At 45.2% G+C, this 23,424-nt stretch overlaps 1 protein-coding gene across 7 annotated transcripts in view; it reads right to left on the reverse strand.

The window, feature by feature from the left end:
• RIPOR1 (RHO family interacting cell polarization regulator 1) overlaps positions 1-23,424 on the reverse strand; it is a 121,492-nt gene that overhangs the window by 41,848 nt on the left and 56,220 nt on the right. Inside the window, exon 1 of one of the 7 annotated variants that reach the window (XM_055000340.1) lies at positions 22,701-22,721. The exons of 3 other annotated variants lie outside the window; for them this stretch is intronic. In XM_055000340.1, coding sequence (XP_054856315.1) covers positions 22,701-22,716 — 16 coding nt within the window. In that variant the 5' untranslated portion in view covers positions 22,717-22,721. Of the gene's footprint in view, positions 1-653; positions 734-15,516; positions 15,601-22,273; positions 22,338-22,700; positions 22,722-23,424 lie in introns of those variants that run through there. 3 more of the 7 variants (XM_055000339.1, XM_055000344.1, XM_055000341.1) reach the window with 3 other exon arrangements.

The following is a 23,424-nucleotide window of genomic DNA, read 5'->3' on the forward strand; positions in this document are numbered from 1 at the left end:
GCCCCACAGTTGATCTTAGGCCACAAGCACTTCAGGATACCGTTGCTGGATCTGGAACAGAGGTTTCCTTCAGAGTCCCCCCCACCACAAACCCAAACCAAAACACCATGCAATTCAGACACCAGCCCTGTGTCTACAGTATGACTTCACGGTTGGCTCTGATCCTAGTTTCTGGGGAAACGGTGCCCAATTAAATTCATTACGAAGGAGCCGTAATCCCAGCAGGGTCCCTGCAGATGGCCCTCTGTTGGGGCTGCTTAATCGGATTGCTGAGGGAGCCACCCCCTGCCACCCCCCACCCAATGACCTCAGCGGGTATTTACAGATTGCCGGCAAGGATGACAAGGCAACAGCTCTGCCACCAAGTCAGCACGATTCAACTAGTTGGCCCAATCAGGGACAATGATGCCACCCTCTCCCAGCCAGTGCCAAGATACCCCTGCCGAGGGAAAAGCAGGTAAGGAGACCTGGAACCAGTCTTCTGAATTGTAGCCTTTGCAGACAAACACGAACACAAGAGTCCTTGCAGGAACCAGGCCAATCCCAGAAACCTCCCGATCCAGAAAAGTTATTGTCCGATGCAGAATATTAGCCAAGTCCATGGGGCCACAAGACACCCCAGCTTAAAACAGACTGAGACAGGAAAAACTCACCAAGGGAACACGCTTGGAGTACGCGTCAACTTCACTAGGTCTTTTTGGAGCTTAGAAACTACATCGAGTCCAGAATGGATATGCCGTACGGCAAGCGTTTCCCTTTCCCTGTGGGGCAGGGCTCCACTCTTGCATTCCTAGCATTTCAAAGATAATCAGCAACTGGTACTGCTAACAACGGAGGCGGGGAGTCCAGGAGGTGCTGCTGGCAGGCTATGACAGGTGAGCCAGCTCCCTGCTCACAGAGAAAGGGACATTTGGAACAAATGAGGGCGATACGTCAAGCCATTTCATTTGATTTCCCTGCTTGTGATTTAAAAACACATGGAAGGAAGTGGACAGAGAGGGTGGATAAAGCCACGTGCACCTTTGTATTATCAGAAAGGTCTGACCCAGGTACAAAAAGCATAGATGAGATTTGGGTAGTCCTCTTTCTGTTTTTCAGAGATGAGTCTTTCCAGCCGATGTTCAATGTGTTTTGAAACCAACACAAGTAATCCTACTATATAAAAGGCAAGCCGTATCGGCGACGACTCACTTTTTAACCTCGTGCAGACATATTGCCAAGAACTCTGGCCTCGAGGCTCTTGTAAAGTGCCCACTTGCCGCTGGGAGGGGGCCGGTCAAATCAACAGCCTAAGCCTCCCTCTGTCTCTCCTCAGCGCCATCCCGCTCTGGCTTCCAGGCTGCTGCAAAGCACCTGCTTGCCACTAAAAGGGGACCCGTCAAATCAGTTTTTAAGAGCCCATTGTATTTTTTCACACAATGGGCATTGTTTCTAGTGTTAGATATAAGACTTTCAGAGATACGAGGCTTCTCCCATTACAAGGTGAAAAAGGGACGAACTCTTTAGGAGGTAAGATGGCACTACTGGTTCGGCACCGCTTTCCAAGGTGAGCTCTGGCGGATGCCACCCATGATGGCAACTAGACGGGACAGAGACTCAGTTCTGTGCAACTAACAGGTCTCATACGGTTGGCGTGCCAGTCAATTACAAGTCAAATATTGTCACCAGGTGGTAAATTATTATTTAACTCTGGTTAAACATTTCCAAATATTCCATGAAGCCAAGTATGCCATTGGGAAAAGGCTTTCCTGCTTAAATTTAATTTGGATGTCACTTGTTAACACGACAGAGACGAGGAAGCTTGTTCCCTAGTCCTGGCAGCAGCTGGCATAGTGTTGGACGAGGATCTGAAAAACCAGATTCAAATTACTTGTCTGTTGGAACCGCACGGGTAACTCTCCATTCAGGGTGTTTGCCTGGTTTCTCCATCTGCTTGAGATGCAGTAAATGGGGGAAAAAACACCTTACTGGGATACGCACCAGCTGGACTCCGGCGCTCAATCCCCTCCTATCACTCAGCTTATCTTGAAATCAGGTCTTAAAGTGTTTTAATTAAGTCAGCACTAACCTAAAGACTTCTCAATTAAAGCACCACACAAAACTGTTCCTTGAAGGTGCAAACAAAACTGGGAAGGTGGAACAGACAGCATTTCTTATGACGAATGCAGACAAACCAGCAAAGTATGTTTACTCATTAATGCTTAGCTTGCCTGTACAAACTCTTCGACGAGGTGGAGAAAGGGCAGCTCTATGGAATGGGAATATACAAGCAGGCATGTAGAGACATACAAACGCAATCCCTACCTCCCCACCCCCCCAATAGCTTTCTGCATAAAGAATAGGGACAATTCTAGAGTATGTAGTGACTAATGCAAGGAGCTGGGGACTTCTAGCCATGCAAAAAGGCTCAAGCAAGGCTGCCTTACGGCCCTCTCTTCATTTATTTACATTATTTATAGTCCAGCTTTCTCACTGAGAGTTAAAAACAGATTACACAGTGTAAGTCAATGCAATCAATAAAAAGGTTAATTGATAGCCAATTCAGGTCCAGTAGCACTGTAAAGACCAACTAGATTCCCAGGGTATGAGTTTTCGAGAGTCAGAGCTCCTTTCACAGTAGGAAGAGATACGAAGGGAACTCTGACTCTCAAAAGCTCATACCCTGGAAATCTAGTTGGACTTTAAGGTACTACTGCCCAAATCTTGCTCGTCTACTACAGACCAACATGGCTACCCACCTGAAACTAATAAGCAATGTAACAGGACTAGGATTAGAGAAATCTCAAACAAAACATAGGCCTTAGACAAGCTATATTATAGCCTAGGTGAGCCTGATTTTGTCAGATCTCAGAAGTTAAGGAGGGTCAGCCTTAGGTAGTAATTGGATGGGAGACCTCTAACAAAGACCAGGGTTGCAGAGGCAGGCAAAGACAAAGCACCTCTGTTAGTCTCGTGCCATGAAAACCCCAGCAGGGCTTGCCATACATCAGCTATGACTTGAGGGCACTCTATACCACCAAGAATAGTATTAACCTAAGTAGAAAACAATGCAATGAAGGTAAAATAATAAACACAACAAATAGATAATACATACTATCAGCTCTTTACCCAGTAAGAGTCCCTGCAAGTAAAAGCCCAGCAAATCAGAGATAAAAGTTTTTGCCTCTCTTGTCTGAGAGTATTTAACACACACACACACACACACACACACACACACACACACACACACACACACACTGCAACAGCCTGAAGGGGTACAGTCCATTCTGCAGGACTGTACCACCTCATTAACATTGTGTGTCAGTCCAGCCCAAATTAAAGCAGTGACAGGAGAGATCCTGAGAGACTCTCAGAGAGCATCAAGACCCATTCCAAAACAGCTTGCCAATTCTCCAAACTCTCAAATGAAGCAAGCCGATCCTATAGAGCCCAATTGATTGGGGAGGGTTTTTCTTTCTTTTTTGCTAAATCAAGAGATGAATCACAAATTCTTGATGTAATTCAAACCTGCTATGACTCACCCAGGATTCTCTCTTCTTTGGTGAGCAAAGCTTTCTGTGGCAGCATGGTCTAAACAAATCCATGAGAAACTGGCCAGGGAGCACCAAACCATGCCTCCACCCATCTATGTCCTGGGCTTCCCTGATTAGTCTCTTGGGGGGCTGTGAACACACAGTCAAATGGAGAAGGCAGCACCCCACGCCCAGCCAAATGGAGCTGAGCAAACATAACATGACTTCAACAGGCCACAAAAGACAGAAACAGGTGGAAATTTTTGGTTGAGAAAGGACTGGCCAAGTCACACACATAAAGGAGACGGACACATTTACTCTAGATTTTTTTTTAAAAAGGAGGCAGCCACATTGTTGTTGACCTTTCAAGAGATCCGTGGGTTCCATTCAGTGTCAGATATTTGATCAACTGTTGGTTGTTATGAATACAGCCATTCTCTGGGGACACTTAATTCAGCAAAAGCACCCCACACAACAGGCTGAAAAAGACACCTTAAGATCACAGTCTGAGAGATCTATTCCTCACCCATACACACAATAAACCTTTTTTAAAAAACACTCTGTCTGATCAAGAGTTCTGGAGGACTCGAAATCTCGCACACTGCATTGTATTTCACAGCATTTGACTAGATTTAGGTCACTTTAAAACATCCCAGCTTCCTCAGAAGAATCCAGGGATTTGTATTTTCCTCAAAAGCACTGTTAGAAATCCTGTACCCTCAGAGAACAGGAGCTGTGTGGAAAGGCATTAAGATTAATCCTGTCTGAACTTACATTGCTCAGCCAAACGATGACGTTATTTTGCAGTGCTCTGATTGGAATTCCTGACTTGGAAGAAGAAGCCATGTGAATACATGTAGCTGCCGTATACTGAATCAAGACCACTGGCGTATCAGTACTGGCGAATCATCAGCTCTCTGTGATCCCAGACAGAGATCTTTCACATCACCTGTCACCTGATCATTTCAACTGGAGGCACTGGGAATCGAACCTGGGACCTTCTGCATGCCAGGCACATGTTCTACAACTGAGCCACAGCCCTTCTCCCTGAAGGTTGGGGGGGGGGATAAAGATAAGGCTTGGAGTCCATAGTGCTGGGGAAGGGAGGTTAACTCTCCTTCGTGTTTCCCTGATTGAAATAATAACATACTTTGTAAACCGCTCTGAGTGGGCATTAAGTTGTCCTGAAGGGTGGTGTATAAATCGAATGTTATTATTCCTATATTATTATTATTAAAAATGGCCCACCTAAACTGGGGGTAGGGAGACAGGAGCTGTATGGGTACCTCTCCCTTCCTCCAAACCATAGCTTGGATCAGGTTGGGACAGCCATTTGTTTTAATTGCTATATTATTATTATGGTGAGCTCTTCTTCTTGGGAGGTTTTTAAATAGAGGCTAGATGGCCATCTGACAGCAACGCTAATTCAGTGAGCCTAATACAAAAGCAAAAGAGCACCTTCGATTAGAGCACTAGGCTAGCAAGAGTGGAAAACCACAAACGAAAGCAAACAGTCAAGTCAAATATGATATATTATGTCTCCTATCAGGACTTTTTTTCTGGGAAAAGAGGTGGTGGAACTCAGTGGGTTGCCCTCGGAGAAAATGGTCACATGGCTGGTGGCCCCGCCCCCTGATCTCCAGACAGAGGGGAGTTTAGATTGCCCTCCGTGCCGCTGAGGGCAATCTAAACTCCCCTCTGTCTGGAGATCAGGGGGCGGGGCCACCAGCCATGTGACCATTTTCAAGAGGTTCCGGAACTCTGTTCCACCGCGTTCCCGCTGAAAAAAAGCCCTGTCTCCTATACAAGTAAACTACCATGAGTAAACAGTCAACATTCAAAATAAACTAATCAAATAATACATGTAAATTCCTGGACCCACAAGTCATTGAATAGTAGGTGCACTAAGTACAGCAAAGGACAACATAAGTAAACAGTCCATCAGAAGGTAAATAAATCAAAAAATAATGATTTGCAATGCCATAAACCCATATTTATTCCTCAGTCTTTGTAGTCCTTGCAGGTGGTGTGCAGAAGAAGGAAACGCCCAGCGTACGAAGTCCTCCTGCCCGACATTCAGGGCCGGAAAGGTTCCTGATGTTTCATGGAAACTTCCTCAGGGGTGGTGGAACATAAACCACAGATTTACTCTACAAATTTACACAGCACCAGAGAATCAAAAGGTCCATAGTGGCACTTGGCCACTCAGTTCACTGCCTAGTGAACCTGGGCAGATCATGAGAGGGAAGGCAGGAAGGGTTACATCAGTGCTTAGTTCTCGTGGCCCCTTCTTACACACCCAGGGTAATGCCAATCACCACTTTGGAGTCAGGAAGCAATTTTCCCCAGGCCAGTTTGGCCAGGGATCCTGGAAGGTGTTTTGCCATCTACTGGGCATGGAGCACATGCCACTGGGAGTGGGGGGGGGAGGTAGTTGTGAATTCCCTGCATTGTGCAGGAGGTTGGACTAGATGACTCTGGAAGTCCCTTCCAACTCCATGGTTCCATGATTTATTAATTTATAGTCTGCCTTTCTCACTAAGATCCAAGGCAGATTACACACTGTAAGTGAATACAATATAACTGATAGCTAGGACGATCACCGTGCAAAAAAACAGTATGATCGACAGTTGGGACTTCCAATGAAACGAGATACAATAAGGTATGGTAGCAGCAAATTTGAAAACTAGCATAAAGCCAAACCCATAGATGACACTTTTTTGAATTAAAGCATAATTAATTAACAGGACATCTTTAGCAACGTCGAACTACCCATCAGCAGACTGTATCCAATAGCCTAGTCTATAGTCTACCAAGACTACCAAGTTATCTCTTTGAGCTATATCTTATGACACAACCCTAAAATCTTCCAAGGGTTGTTAAAAATCCTATACCCCAGAATTGTGGTTCTAATCCATATGTGCTCTCCATGGTAGCTTTTAGGGCCCAAACAGTCCATTAGGTATTGCAGTAATAGAATATGACATGTAGTTTCAGCCCTTAGAAACAGGTCCGATTTGAATTCTTGGAACTCTGGCAATCTCACAGTCACTCAAGAGACACAACTTGCAACTGTTGTCAGGGCAACAAGCCTCTAAGGATATGCACCTCTAGGAATACACAGGGCTCCATAACCACTCCATACTGATACAAGAGCAGCAACAAATTCAAGTGATTGGAGGCAGTCACCACCAAGCCTGGAGAGGCAAGACCCCTCATTAACTCCAGTCTGTATCTGCCTTTCCCTGCTTGCCCATAAGCTCCAATTATACAAAGATCATGACAGCAGAACCGACCGGCTCTCAGGTTTCATTGGGCAACCAAAGCTACAAAGATTTCTCCAAGGTCATCAAATAACAAAGTCCTGCTGTGACGCTCTCCACTACAGGAAATTGGAGGAAAATAACACCCAAATTGAGCAAAATAACATCCAAATTCTGGAGAAAGATCATTGAGGGAAATACAGGGTTCATTGGCACTATTTATTGCTGGCTTTTTTGATAGGGCACGATCCTAGCCTTGACTGAGGTCATCACTGACTCTTTCCAAAAGGCAAGGAAATAGGCTGAGCTGGAGGGCAAATCTTCATTTAGTAAAGGGGAAGCGGAATGTTTTTAAAAAGAACAGAAGGCCTCCTCCTTTTTGCAGAAATCCTTGGCAAGCACTTTTATGGGTCAAACAGGGAACACCAAAAGGGGCAATCCAGAAGGAAAAGCAGTAACAATTGGAGGAAGTGGCCGCTTGCTCTTCCAGCATCTCCAAGGAGGGAGCCATCTCAAAGGCGCCTGGGAAGGGCTTTTTGTGCCACACCAAGCAAGAATCACACTGCCTTCTTCCGGCTACCTTGTTAGTCAAAGAGCATCACAGCAGAGTCCTGCTCCCCGGGCACTGGGGATTTCCAGCCTATAATGCCCTGCTGTGACTTGATGAACCATCAGTTCATCAAGAGACGCCGCCCCCCTTCAGCAAGTCACTTTGTCTTCACTTCCGTTCCTATCTGTAAAATGGAGACGACAACAAACAGCCTCTCAGGGTGCAAACATGACACAAAAGACCGTAAAATACTTGGGGCAGAAGAGAAGAATGCCACTGCTGGCTCACTCAGGGTTCCCCAACCGGGGAATGCCCTCCCCGTCATGCCTTTTGTTCAGAAACATTTTTAGAAAGGGGGGCAGAAATTGTCTCTATGAAGTCACCCGTCCTCTCCCACTTCTACAGTCATTCTAGTCCATCATGCAACACACTGGAACCTGGAAAGCGTTCAAATCTCCACTTTGCCATGAAAGCCTTACCTTACCTATTTCACAGAGGATAAAATGTAGAAGGGAAAAATTATATACAGCACCCTGAGAAACAAAGAAGAAAGGCAGGATAAAGACGTACAAACGTTTTTCTAACACTTTAAAATTTCCAGAGGATCCCAGGAGGGCAGTTGGTGGACACAGGATACAGCTACCTTGCAAAAGCAGTTTTGGTCAGTGTCTAATCCATTGGAAACACTCTTGAGCTTCGCAGAGGAAAAAAGCAAGGCAGAAATAAATAAATAGTGCCTCACATATATTGACTGCATTTGGACACACTGGCAAACAATCCAACAGAAGATTTCTACAGTCAGAAAGCCCCCCTCCCACTTCAGCCCTAAAATGCCCTCCAAATGCTGCTTCTGAGGGACCCCCAGGGACAGCATGAAGTGTAAGCTGGAAATCCGCAGCTGGAGGGGGGAATCTGCAAAAAAATTCCACCCCCTTCCAACTTCAGAAATCCTCCATTGGAACCAAGCCAAAGCCTGAGGTTCCAAGAACAACCCTCAGAAGCTTTCAGGCTTGCAAGTTTCCCCAGCTCCCCCCCCCCCCATGAAAGCAGCTTTGGAATCTTGTAGGAAACAAACCACAGTTTACAGTTTGGATTGCAACAACAGACTACGGTTTGTTATGAAACTGGAAGTCTTCTGTTCCCAAGTCTTGTAAGAAGAGAAGAAAAAGCACGCAGCTCTAAGGAATTTCAAAGTTCATTCTCATGAGGAGAATCAAGAGGGTTTTTTTGTTATGGCTGAATGCAGCCAAAATCTCAGTCTTCCTTACAATAATTCTGTAAAATAGGCTAGTAATGTTATCCTCAAATAAGGGAGCAGAGGGTCCAAGACAGCAGATTAAGAGCTTGCAGGGGGTTAACGGCTAAAATGAGATTTGAAACTTGGAACCTCCTGGCTCATAGCTCACACCCATAACCATTATATTATGTCAGCTTCCTAATCACTGTCCACAGACAGACAAACAGGATGACAAATGGCTAATAATTAAGTGGAAACAAAAGCATCTTATACAGCAATCTCTAAGCCTTGCTGTAAAACAAACTACAGTCATACGATCTTGGGGCAGCGTCCCCAAACTATCAATTCCTTTAAGATAGAAGGGAATGTTTTAAACTGTAAATCCTATTACTCCTGTTTATGTTTTTGCAAGCTTTCTTCACTGTCCGTCCTACACAGCTGTCAATCTACGGCCATTTCCACCCACCCAGATGTCAGAAATTAACAGGCGTTGCCCACACACTTTCCGAATTATCAGCTCTGTAACCACAAAGACTAGAAAAAACTTTTACAAAAAAAAGAACTTGGAATCTCTGGATTCTGACTGCTGCACTTACATAAAACTGTTGTAAATACAGGAATATACCCACTGTTTATCCAATAGACTACCTTCTTCCTGTATATATATGCACTTTAAATTGTGTTTGATATGCATTTGTACTTCTGCACTTTTGCACTTTTGGTATAATATAATAATTTATACTATCATTGATTGCTTGATTTTTTGTGACCCTGGTTGCCATGTTTTTGAGTTATATTCTCCAAGAGAACTGATCTCTGGGGCCTGGAGATCAGTTGTAATTTCGGGACATCTCCAGCCACCACCTGGAGGCTGGCAACCACTGCTCTATCCCACTGTTAGCACCTGTATTTTCTATGCTGCATGCAGTGTCTTGCACACTAAAGCAAGAAAGAAGTATTAACAGTGTGATATGCTTCCCCTACCTACCTTTACCAGTCAACAGATAAAGAAAGAATTTTTAAAAATTCTTTCAGCCGCTGGCCCAACATGCTCACAGAATTAATATGAGATTTTCAGCCACAGGTTTCTGATCAATGCAGAAAGCATGCAAGGTATGATCATTTAAAAACTTTGGTTTAAAAAGCAGCTTGTGAATGGAATGGACCCTGAGTTCTAAATTAGAGGCTCTGCTATTTTTTCATGGGCAAACTGTCCCCTATCCTGCTTAAGTTATGGCACAGCAGAATAAATACTGTAATAAACTTTCAATTACACCTAGGCAAAAAACAGACTGCACCTGCACATTGTTGGATACTCTGCGATCACTGCACTATATCAATCATTTGCTGGATTACTACCCAGTTGTGAACGATTACTATAGCATTACGGTAGCACAATACCCAATGATGTGCAGATCCCACATGGACAGAAGAGGTTGGTAATCTGCCCTGTGAGCAGGGGTCATTTCGTAAAAAAAGAGCGGGAGGAACTCATTAGCATAACTCATTAGCATATGCCATGCCCCTTGACATCACCAGAAGTGTGTCATTAGCATAACTGATTTGCATATGCCACACCCCCTGATATCACCTATCCTGGCTGTTTTGGACCCAATCCTGGCCATTCAGGGCCAAAATTGGGCCCAAAATGGCAAAAAGGGGCTGAAAATGGCCAAAAAGGGGCCCAAAATGGTCAGGATCGGGCTGCTGCTGAGTGGGAGAGTGATCCACCACCCGTCAGAGGCCCGATCTGGGCCATTTCGGCCTCAATCTAGGCTGAAACAGGCCCAAATGGCCAAGAGTCAGGTGGGCAGGGCCACCTGATATGGGACCTCTTTGGGGAACTGCTGGAACTGTGTTCCTGCGCATTCCCCCTCGAAATGAGCCCTGCCTGTGAGGAACTACTGCACCTTTGGGCTGGCTGACCCCATTTACTCCTTCCCTAGTTTGCAACTGTGTTCTTCAGTTTTAGAACGGCAATCTGCTACTTTACCCAGACTGTTGTGATCATGCAGGCATCAACGCATGTTTCCAGAAGCCACCCGAGAAGTAGGAGAAACCTAAGCATCAACTGTGCTCAGCTGCTGTGTGAAACTGCTTTCCCTTTCCTCTGTAACACAGCCTACGCAGGGAGTTGGGGGCCTCCCCTTTTGCAAAGAACTTCACACACGTGGTGATTGGCAAGGAACAAACCCTACAATTTTGCATCAGGGAAGCTGGCTGGGCTTTCTTCCAGGCAGGGCTGGAAGAAGGTTCAAGCCCTCCTTGCAAGAAAGCCAACGCGCCAGCCTGTGTGTGTCCCTGCCAAGGCCTCCCCCAGCTGCGCTTGCATCCGCCTGTGTTTATTTCTGGGCTCTCATTATCAGTAAGTAGCAATTTAAAATGGAAAAACCGTGGGAGGAAACTTTAAAGCGATCAACTCCAGAACCAGGAAGAGAACAGTGCAGAGAGAAAGGCATGCTGGGGAAAGCAGGGGAGGGAAGCGCTAGACAGCAAGGATGACTTTCCCACCTGCCTGCTTCTCAAAGAGCTTGCTGTTGACCCTTCTAGAGCTCTCCTCCTCGCCTCTAAAAGCAGGCAGTAAGCCAAACCGAGGGGCAGAGAGATGGCTCGAGGCAGATGCGCAAGAAAGGCCAGCCAAACATCTGGCAGAGGGAGCGTGAGAGACTGTGCTACTGGAGATGAACAGGTGGAGGAGCTATCATTCAAAAGCAAACCAAAAAGAGGGCACAGCCAGGGATATGGATACTCTCTTGTTAAAATACACTCTGCAGAAAAAAACCTAAATTCGGTTACTTCTAGAAGCAAGAGAATGTAAGTAGGGCAGTAGCCACATTCAATAATACCCTAGTAAATTAGATTTGCACAAAAAGTTATGAAGCAAAAGCAAAGGCATGCATGGGCCACAGTAGGTATTCTCTTGCAAGAAGCATCCCCCTCCTAGACAATGTAGTATTTCCCAAAACAGACAAATATTGTGGGTAGCTATGACAGACCATGGGAAAAGCCTGAACGTGCAAGAATAGTGTGATACCTTTTTTTAAAGGTTCGATCAAAAGACGAAAAATAATGAGTGCATGCTTCCAAGTTTCTCAGAACTCTTTGTCAGACTGGATGTTCAATATAAAAAAAGGTGGGGGAAGGAGAAGGCGAGGGAGGGATGTAAATTCTGTTTAAAGCACCCATTGAAACTACCAAAAATGTTATTGTTCAAACATTAACAAGCTTACACTATCTAGTCCACAATCATATTCTTACATATTACTCATGGATTATTTAAATTGTTTACTTTAATGAGTGTTTTTATTATTACATCATCCACTGCCCTGAGCCGTGTGTACTCAGGGGTGGGGCGGTTTATAAACTGAAATTATAAATAAATTCATAAATTATCACTTCAGCTGCTGATACCTGTTTTTTTTAAAATCACATGTTAGCGTGCTCCATTGTCACTTGCACACAGGCAATAAACATTAAAGCCACAACTGGATAGCAAATGTTCCTCAGGGACAGAAGATCCTGGAATACACAGGTAAACCCTTTGCCAGTTTCCCAAGCTTTGGAAAACATTTACAGCGATATATAAACGGTAAATGAACCAGTATTGCTAATGTTTTACTTCCCTAGTTTAGGGAATAACGGGAGAACCCAATATCTACAGTGTGTAGCTTTCTTAAAATGAAGACCAGGAGAGACCTGCTCCTGGGATGGAGAAGTGAAAAAAGACATCGGATGACAAAAGAAAGCTCTCTTCTTTTGCCAACATAAAAGCCAACAATTCACCAAAAACACTCTTCAAAACTATTGGGAATACACAGGTTCCAGTAAGGTCAAGAAAACAGCTGCGATATATGCAATTCCTTACGGTTGCAAAGCTGTTCACATGCCTCTAGCCACTAGATAATGCTACTCAACTGGGTTTCTACTGACTTGCTACTAGCAGTTCATCTAAAATTATTCTCCAGTTTGTTTTATCAGTGATTGGAAGAGTCAAGGATACTGTATGGCCCCCATTCCCTCTCTTTTGCAATGCAGCTAGGAATTACGGCTCAGATCTCCAAGGACTAGAAAGAAACCTGGTCCCCACAATACCATCACAAATGATAAAAGCTGAGATTCTCAGTTGAATTTTCTAAATAATACCGCAGTCTATGCTTGTACAGAACACAAATCACTGGAGACGGCTAATTTTTAAAAAAATCGTATCTGACAGAAGCTAGACTCTATTTGATGCAGACACTCCCTGTCCACAAATTACTGTAAACACATGTATAATCAATGAACAATGTTCACTTGATTTCTCTTGAGATGTGCACTGAGCAATTTTTGTGATGCATTCAATGCAGGCACAGCACAATGAGCATTATAAACCCCGTATTTATCCTGGTACCGGTCCCCAGTTTCATTTGTAAAGTGAATGCACACTGGCTCTTTCTTACAGAGAGATGTATGTGCATCCATGCAGGATGGATATGCATTCACTGTAACATGTGAAGAGGGCTACAGGCAACCGGCTCAACCTCACTGGCATCCTGTTCAAACCTTTAATTATCGCACTCATATTCCACTTTCCCTGCAAGCAGGCTCAGAGCAGATCACATCAGAGTATAAAAACAAGATAGTAAAATAAATAATACAATTCCATCTTCTAAAATTCATCAATATTCATAATACAGAGTCCCTCAACAACTAAAACCCATGGGGCTAGGGTTGCCAGGGACCTGGAGGCCCCCAACAGGGGATCCCCAGGTCCCCGTAGTCTCCCGGCAGGGGATTGGGAGCTGGCACTTGCCCCGGCTTCCTTTCTCCATGGGCATGCTCCCGGCTTGCGTGGTGATGTCACTTCTGTGAGTGACATCATCACGTGGGGTCAAAGGGCCCCTTGCTACCGCCACCAGCTCTTGCTGCGATCACAGCTGCTCATGCTCGCTGCTGCCCACCCGCCCACTCTCGCCACAACCTACTCTCATTTGGTGCACAGGGGGCGTAGTGGTGAGAGGCAGCTGTGGCAGCAGCCGGCAGCAGTAGCAGCAGTAGTGACAAGAGCGGCCTGCTTTTGCTGCTGCTTCCACGGCCGCCTGCTCTCGCGGTGTAGGAGCGCACCCCCTGCCTGGGGCCGTGCTGCGCCACCCAGGGAGGGGGCACCCCAAGGAGCATGCCCCCCGCCAGCCAGGTAAGTAGGCACGGGGGGAAAGGGTGGGATCTGGGGATCCCCTGCCCCCGGCAGGGGAATGGCGACCCTGCATGGGGCGGGTTGCGAGCTATTAGATGTTATACAGACCAGGGGGCAATGTCTCTCTCCTGGCAGAAGGCTGGTTAAAAAGGGGGGGTCTGCCCACCTCAACCACCATATGCTGTCTTACAGACCCAGCAAAAAAAGATGCTAAATCTTGCTGAGCCTGTGTTTCCACAGAGTTCCACCAGGTTGGTGCCAGGGCCAAACCTCCTTGGGGGCGGGAACCACCAGAAGGTGTTGCTCTGCCAAACTAAGGGCCCTCCGGGGAACATATGGTGAGAGGTGGACCTGCAGGTATGCCGTTCCCAGTCCATTAAGGTCAAAACCACAACCCTGAACCTTGCCTTTGTTCTTGTGCAGCAGCCACCATGACAACCAGTAATTGACACTGCTCCGTCCTAGGGGGCGCAGCACTGCAGATCCCCATTTCGTCTACTGCCATTGCACTCCCCTGCATTCTCCAGAGAAACACCCCCTACACAGGCACACCTCCTTCCTATCACTCATCAATGACTGCCTGGCAGCAAACACCACTGGCGAAACACCCAATTGTCCCGCCCAGCACTTGACAGCAAGAGGAATGGGGCTCAACAAGTCTCACCAGCACCCCCACGATACTTCAAAAGCAGCTTAACCACATGCTACACAAGGACACTGGGCAAGGAGTGGGGTGGGAGGGAAGACAACAGCACAGGGGTGGGCGCTGGAAGCTAATAAAAACAACCCTGTGTCTTGTAAAAAAAAAATTCATAAAATAAAATATACAAAAAGGGCATGGGGAGGCAAGAGACAATTAGGACATTATTGTAAATAGCCACAGAAAAAGGTACAGGAAGGCAACATTAAGTCATCTTATTATAACACAGCTGAAACTTATTATTCTTTGGATCTATCCATTAGGACTTTAGGAAGTGCTGGAATAGAAGAAGAGCAGTTTGAAAGGAGGCACAACTTTTAAAGCAAAGCTCCCCAATTCAGCCAAAAGATGAACAACATGCCCCCAAGTCCAGAGAGGTAATGAATGAACAAGAGCCACTTCCAATTCCTCCAAGGCCTCAACGTGCCTAAATACTTCTCCTCTTCAAGATCTCCTAGCCACTGTGATATAGGCAGCTTACAACACACAAGAGAACCCCCCACCACCAAGTCCCCCACTCTTGTGCTGGAAAAGCCTGTCTGCCTCCCACGTTACAGTTCTTGACATTCTGAAAGCACTTCAGAATGCTCGAAACATTTTATGTACATGGCATTAGCAATCCTTACAATAACCTTGCAAGGTAGGACCAGTATTATCCCCTCCATACTGCAGATTTGACTTTATTGTACTTCATTTGTATGTCTCCTCAATGAGGATCCAAAGCAGTCTTTATCATCTTCACAATGACCCTGTTAGGTAGGCTGAGAGTGTGTGATTGTCCCAAAGTCACCTAGCACTCTTTCATGGCAGAGTGGGGATTCGAACCTGCGTCTCCCACATCCTAATCCAGCACTCTTACCTACTAATGCACACTGGCTCTCATGGTGGACAGGGGAAGCCCAGAGACAGTCGTGTGTCTATTGCCTCCACCAGGACAGAGGTGAAACCAAATCTACCTAGATTTACAGAGTCAAACTTTTGGCTGCTACAGTCCACTTCCCCAGTATACTGGGTTTTAGAGATCCTGCTAACCTTGGCCTGCAAGCCAGGCAGAAAAGAAATTCCTGGAAACAAGCTTTACCTCTGCGTTTTCTTTTCATCCTGAAGCTGAGCTCATGCCATCACCTGCTCTGAAGAACGAAGTCTGAGATGCCAGAGGTTGCTGCACCTCACAGCCTCGTACTGGGCAAGTTCCTAGCCAGCCGGCCAGCCAAGCAGAGCACGGAGTCTCCTCCCACACTTCCCTGCCTGAAGCTTGACATCACCACAACAGTTCCTGCTGCTCCCAGAGTGAGTCAAAGCCACACAGGCACAGAGGGGAAAGAAGAGGAAGCCCTGCCTTGGAAGGAAGTGAGGGGAGACGATAAAAGACTGCCCAAAGGCTTGCAAGAAACTCTACTTCTGTTGAGCTGCTTTCCCTTCTTGAGAGATCTGCAGATGCAATGCCAGAGCCCTCAAGAACATGCAATTCATAAAATAAGCTTCTGAGAATGGAGTCAGCCACCTTCCCCGCTCCAAAGCATCACCTTAGAACAGGGATCGAAAATATCCAAGTAAAGGGCCAATCACTCTCTCTCAGCCGTAACCTACCTCGAAAGGAGGTTGTTGTAAGGATAAAATGGCTAGAGGAGGACGATGTTGTAAACCACTCAGGAAAGCGGTGTATAAATATCTAAATAAATTACATGGATTCCCTCTAGGAAGATGCACAGAAAGATCTGCTAAGATGGTGCCCTTGATCGCTTTTAAAGATGGAGGCAAAACACAGCTATCGTCTTGGCAGAGATGCATTATTTTAGATCCCAGAAAAAGAACAGTGGGCACTTTTTAAAAAATCACTTTTCTCCCTGGGAGATGGCAATGCCGAAAAACTGCACACTCACATCCATCGAGAGGACTACAAAGACAGAGATCCTTCTGACAAACCATCTGTTCCATTCACCAGATGCTTCTGTATCTTGCATCTGTGTGTGACAGAATGTGTATCTGTGTGTGACAGAATGTTGGACTGGATGGGCCACTGGCCTGATCCAACATGGCTTTGCTTATGTTCTTATGTTGCAAAAGGGAAAGTCCCCTCCCTGGCAGGCTGCCATCCCTTTTGCCCTAGTACAAATGCCATCTTAAGCCACTGATCCCACTCATGGGGGCTCCTACTTGTGTGTTGCACAAGGCAAATGCTCATTCTAGAAATGTTCAGGGTCCCTCCTGCCTCCAATCGGCAGAGCTATTCACTGGTGTCATGCAGCTCCCCCAAACGCCCCTTTGCTACCGTCCCACAGTTGAAAGCATGCTAGTTTAGAAACCTCACTTGAAACACAGAATAACTTCTGATATGCCAGCACAGAATGCAACAAAGCACCACGTCGTGCCAAATAGGAGACAGACACGTCACCTTGTCTCCCCCCACCCTTTCTTGCTGTGCTGGTTCAGAAGCCCATCGACAGAACTGATTAATTCTGGACTCTTGCAGTGAGCCAGCCAATATGCTGCAGGTGAAATCTGGCTGAGCTCCAAAACCTTCCACAGTAATAATTTCAGAGCGGTAAAAACAAACAGGAGTCTTGCGGCCTCTTAAAGATGAACAAAGGTTTATTCCCAAGCGACACTCTAGTCCACCAAAGCTTACACTGGAATAAAACTTTGTTAATCTGTGCAGTACCACAAGACTCCTGTTTATGTTTGCTCCAAAATCCTGTATCTCAGTGAACAAACCTGATGGGCAGCAGGTTTTCACCAAAAGAACACCCAAAGCAGATTCATGGCTGATTCCGCACACGTTGGATAATGCACTTTCAATGCACTTTATCAATCGTGAGGTGGATATTTTGTTCCGCACACACAAAAATCCGTTCTAAATGATCTATAAAGAGGATTGGAAGTGCATTATCCAACGTGTGCGGAATCACTCCATGCTGAGTTGCAGAGATCAGAGCAAATGGTGCATCTGTCCTCTGCAAGTCACTGGCATAGCCATCTTGGGATCGCATGGAAAAACATGTGGAAAGTATACAACTGAAAACGAATGTAAAAAGATCCATCATAAATTCTTTGATGAAGAAGCCAGAGGCAAGAATACCGCTTCTTTCAGTTGTGGTGCCACCTTTGGAGATCTGATGGTATAACCAGCACAGCTCCAGGCTTCTCTAGAGGTGCTTTTTCAAACCAAACCAGCCCCCTTCGTGGCTTCACAAACAAAACTGATTCTTACATGGAGGAGAATCAAAAAGAGTCCAGTAGCACCTTTAAGACTAACCAACTTTATTGTAGCATAAGCTTTCGAGAATCACAGTTCTCTTCATCAGATGCACGGAGGGCAAGAAGAAACTGGTCAGACATATAGGTGGAGAGGGGAGGGAGGAGTAGATGCAAACAGTAGCTTCTGATATGGAGATCAGTTTGCTTCTGTTAAGGAAGTCAGTTACTTCTGAATGTCACAGAAGCACCGAGAAGGAAACCAGGAACCTCCCATTACCAGCCAGACCTCCGGAAAGCACAGCCTGGGCTTTGCCTGCTTAAGGCATCCGGGGCGAGGATACCTCCATTCATCAGATCTGAGCAAAAAGGAAAGGCGTTTCTCTTGAATTTGTCCCCACTGGCAGAATATTTCTTCTCTGACTTTACAAGTCCCCATCCCAATGCCTTATTTGCAGACCCTTCCCTTTGGAAATCCAGAAGACAGATGTAGGAGACGGAGCCCATTAATAGGCACATTTACCTCTTGCAATCCTTTCTGGATTTTTCTCCAGCCTCTTGCTTCCTTCCCCCAGACCCCATGGCATCTGAAGTGCATCTGAGGAGACCTCACTTCTCCTCTATAAAGCTGTCTTCCTACATGCAGTACTTGTAAGTGGGCATTTCACTGAAGAGGGGCTATGGCTAGGGTTGCCAGCTCCAAATTGGGAAATTCCTGGAGATCTGGGGGGTGAAACCTGGAGAAAGAGGGGTTTGGGGAGGGAAAGGACCTTGGCATGGCATAATTCCATACAGTCCACCCCCACAAAGTAGCCATTTTCTCCAGATGAACTGATCTCTGTGGCCTGGAGATCAGTTGTAATTCTGGGAGATCTCCAGCTGTAACGAGTCAGATCCCGTGTCTAAAACCAAGTTTCAACTTGCCAAGAGAAAGATGGATCTCTCTCCGGGGAAGCAGAAAGCAGTTAGTCTTTAGACCTGTCAAACAGATAAGTTCTTTGAACCAGCTGTTTATCAGTACATTTATTTATATAGGGTTCAATGTTGCTTTGCAACTCCTCATCAAACACACAGACACTAATCTAGAGTTTATTTCACTTTATTGAAAATACACCCTAGTTTTTTAATGAAGCAAGCAATTAAAATATAAATGGCTATTAATATGAATCCTATAACAACAGAACATAGAAAGGCAATAAGAAATAAGTTCACTAACATTTCTCAATAAATCCTAAGTTTACATTGCTCAAAGTTTCTATGAAATACATAGGTAGAAATAGTTTCTCACCTAGATTCTCCCAAGAGATTTCTTCCATCAGTACCCTGCTTATTTTTTCTGTGTTTGCAATTATATACCTAATCATATGTAAATATTTAGGGTCTATTCACATGATAGCACAAACAAATATTGATTGGTTTGACACTTCACTGAATATTCATAATTTCATAGTACAGCCTTCCAATTAGTTAAAAAATTATGTCATAATCTAAACTTCACAACAAAACTACAAATCTCCAACAAGTGTCAGGAAAAGTTAAGTTGGACGATCACCATTGGTTGAATCTCTGATAGAGGAACATCAATCTCAGTAGAGTCCACTATTTTAATTAATTGTCAAAGGATGAAAGCACACCTGCTGAATTACCTTACACATAGAAAAAATACACTGAAAATTCATGCAAAGTTTAAAAGTTCATCTAGAGAGTATAGAAGCTAGGCCTAGTATTGTTCAGTATTGATTATTGGCATATGATCTTAATCTATATTAGCATAACACAGCCACTACCTGGAGGCTGGCAACTCTAGCTATGGCTCACTGCTAAAGCTTCCATTTTTTATGCAGAACGTTCCAGGTTTAATCCTGGACTCCTGCAGCTTAAAGGATCTCAAAGTAACAGGTGTTAGAAACAACCTCAAGACTATAAGTTACAGAAGACATTGCCAAGCCAGATCACTTAATGTCTCATAACCATTTGCATATCAGTTCAGCACCAGATCACGAGACAGCCTCATGCCCTCGGCATCCCAAATCTGCAACTGTCTGATGCTGCAGGTCAGACGATGACACACCTGCCTGACAGGTATTACCAGCACATGAGACTCCTCTGCAGGGGGTCAGACGCCAACACCTTGATTTCCTGTTCTCCAACTATGCAGGAAGGATGCTAAGCTTAGCCTAGCTCAGGACACAAATTCCTGAGCGATTATGTGCTGCCAAACCTGTCTTTCGGCAGGATGCAGGAGAACGCGGCAAACCCTGATAAGTTCTAGACTGGAAAAAAATGTGGTGAGAAGAGCTCTGGTTGCCTGTTAATGGTCTCCACTAATGAGAGTGGACTGGGCAGTCACACACGGGTTTCACCCTTCAAGGCCCTATTCACTTATATCCGGTCCTTCCTGGAGAGACCTCAGGGAGGTGTATGTGGTTCTCTCAACCTCCATCTTCGTAACAAAACTGTGAAGCAGGCTAGGCTGAGAGAGAGTGACTGCGCCAGGATCACTTAATGAGGGCCTAACCACACCATACATTTTCCCTGGGATGAGCTCACAGTTGTGTTCTGGGAGTAGGTGCTTCCTATATGTGCCCAGTTTGGATCAGTACAAGGGATATGGACAGAGCCTGTGCCATTTTCCTGACCTGAAATGGTCCTGGGGCTATTTGCCCTGTTGTGGTCTCCAAGGGAACTTATGGGGTATACACAGGTTTCCTCCAATGGGGCGAGTAACCCCCTGAAGAGCCATTTTATATTAGGAAAAAACTACAATGAAGGCCTAAGCCTCTACTCTTCTCACATGGCTGTGAGGCAAGGACTCCCAGAACGCATCTGACAACCTGAACTGGGGGCATACCTCAGGAAAATGTATTACGCTCTGAGTGGGGATATGATCCTGTTCTGATTTAGATCTAGTCTAACACTCAAAACATTACACCACACTGAGCAAGTTCTCCACGTGGGAAGACTAAGGGCCAAGCTACAAGTGACGAATGACAGGTTGGACACTTGTCAGCTTCCCTCAAGTTTTGATGGGAAATGTAGGCGTCCTGGTCTTGCAGCTTGGCTCTCCAACTGCTGTCCAATGGACTTTTCAACTGTCACTTGTCCAACATTCCGCCAAGCTGCCTACATTTCCCATCAAAAATTGAGGGAAGCTGACAAGCGTCCAACCTGTGTCATTTGTCACTTGTAGTTTGGCCCTAAAACATAATTTGAGTGATAATTTGGAACACTGATAAACCGGTCTTCGTGCTGGCTCTACCACCTGACCTTTCTCAAATTCCAGTCTCTCAGAGGTTTTGAAAAATGTTTTTTGTTTTGCCTGGGATGAGCAGTCCAGGGGCATCTTCTGAATTGCCTTTGTTTTTAAATATGTTTAAAATAGTTTAAATAATAATTTTATTACCAATGTTTGGTTTCTATATAGCTGTTATCCATCACGAAAGTGGGAACAAAAGGTTTATTATCTAGAAAAAATATTTTAGGGACAGAGGCAGATGAAACACAAGAATTGCCTATCCTTCTCAATTCTGATTTTCTGGGCATGAGCTTCAGGAAAGGAGCTGAAAACAAATACAGCAGTAGAGGGCAGAGTGGAGTAAGTAAAACTGGTAACTCCTGCAAGCACAAGATAGTGTTACCTTGTTTTTCACATCTGGCAAAGGGAGTTTGATTCTCAAAAGCTTATATCCTAGAATCTTGTTGGTCTTTATGGAGCTACTGGACTCAAATCTTGTTCCTCTACTGCAAACAAACACAGCAACCCACCTGCAACTTGCTATTCTAGAATTCACTAAGGCTTCCATAAGCCACTGCCTCTTAAAAACCAAAATAGTAGATGGACAACGGTTGGGCCAAAAGAAAACATAACAGGCAAACACACTGCTTATTAGTACCTCATGCCACAGAGAATCCCCCCCAACACATGGTTTCTGTTAGAATTTGGGTTGTTCTTGACAAAATATTGAAGTAGAAAGAAATAAGCAGCCCAAATTCATAAAGTTCATCCAGTCTTTTCTAGGTATATATATTTAACACACACAAAGATTCTCCCTAGCTTTTGAAATCCTTGCCCTGATATAAAGGTGTGTATGTGTGTGGGGGAACCATAGAAGCATCTCCACAGGCTCACCAAACCATAGTACAGCATCCATGACATTCACAAAATAGACAACTTTGTGCAGTGGTTAGAGCAGGGATTCCCAACGTGGTTCCTGTGGGCACAATTGTTCCTGCTAATACCTTTCCTGGTGCCTGCCAAGTGTTTTTAGAAAGTATGTGGGGCCAGGTGGGGCTTTTGCAAAGCATAACTTCTGATTGGCCACTGGAGTATTGGTTGGTAGTGCAGAATTTTAAAAACACTGCTTTTTGGCAGAAACTCTTTAAAACAGCACAGGAGCTTCACTGTGTGACTGAAGGTAAGCTGTAGCAGCCATTTTGTGGCTGTCTCTGTCTTCTACAGCAGCCATTTTGTGGCAGTGATATTGTTGCTGCGCCCACCAGAGTGTCAGAATTCTAAATGTGCCCAAAGGTTCAAAAAGGCTGGGGACCCCTTGGCTAGAGACTACAATCCTGGAGACCCATTCCAAATCCCCCCTCAGCTATGAAATTCATTAGGCCAGTTAGTCACTGTCAGGCCAACCTACTTCACAGGGTTGTTGTGAGGATAAAATCGAGGAGGGGAGCACCGTGAGCTCTCTGAAGGAAAGACAGGATAAATGTGAACTAAATAAATAAAATAAAAACAGACATAAGCAATAGTAGATGGAAAAAGGCAACAAGATTACATATGCTTCTCGTGCTTAAGATATATTTTAAACATAGCCCTCTAATTACCCAACACTGATTAATCCACAGCAAAATATTGTAGGTTACAAAGCAGACGAAACCCCTTAGGGAAACTGCCCCAAGGTTTGCCAACTCCAATTTGGGAAATTCCAGGAGATTTGGGGTTGGACCTGGGGAGGGTTATAATGCCATAAAGTCTCTGTAGTCTGGAGATAGTTGTAATTATGAGAGAATTTCAGCCTCCACTTGGAGACTGGCAACCCTACCCCATCCATGCACACATACCTTGAGTCGCCCACATTTTGCCCAAACACACAGGCCGTTCCCCCTCAAGGGGCACATACGGGAAGGGACCTTTCACGAAACAGGTTCTCAACCCTATCCAAGATCCGGATGGAGAGGTATGTGATTAATGTGAGAATTGCCTTTCAGGCTCAGACAAAGATCTACAAAGATCCAGCAATTTGTTCCAAATGCCTCTGGGAAACAAAGCACAGAGGGCCATACCAAATTCTGTGCGCAGCATCAGATATTCAGCGGTTTGCTGCCTCTCAACATGGTGACACCATTTAGCTATTAGTTGCTGATAGATTCATCTGCTGTGACTGTGTCTAATCCTTTTTTTAAAAGCTATCTAAAGTGAGTGGCCCGTTGCAGCATCTTGCAGAAGCAAATTCTGCCAGTTAATTAGGCAGCGGGCAGGGGTGACATTTGTCATCCACAAGGAGTCACACACCCCCACGTCTCAATGCACAGAACCAATCCCATTCGACTGCAGAGGTCAAGTTCAAAAGCCAACCAGTGAAAAAGAAATCCAGTGGGTGGTTGGGACAGAAACAAAGGCCATGGTAATATGCTGCTTTTAATTAAAGCCTGACTTCCCAGCAAACAGCTTGCTCCGTTAGGTAAACAACAGATTCTCTTCTGAACCTGGAAAAATGTTCTGCACAAGCCAAATGCTCATTTCCAGCATTTGAAAGACTGCCGTTTTTCTCTTCTGGCTTTGTGT

Source organism: Eublepharis macularius, chromosome 16 (genome assembly GCF_028583425.1).
Source record: "Eublepharis macularius isolate TG4126 chromosome 16, MPM_Emac_v1.0, whole genome shotgun sequence".
Taxonomy (NCBI): Eukaryota; Metazoa; Chordata; class Lepidosauria; order Squamata; family Eublepharidae; genus Eublepharis; species Eublepharis macularius.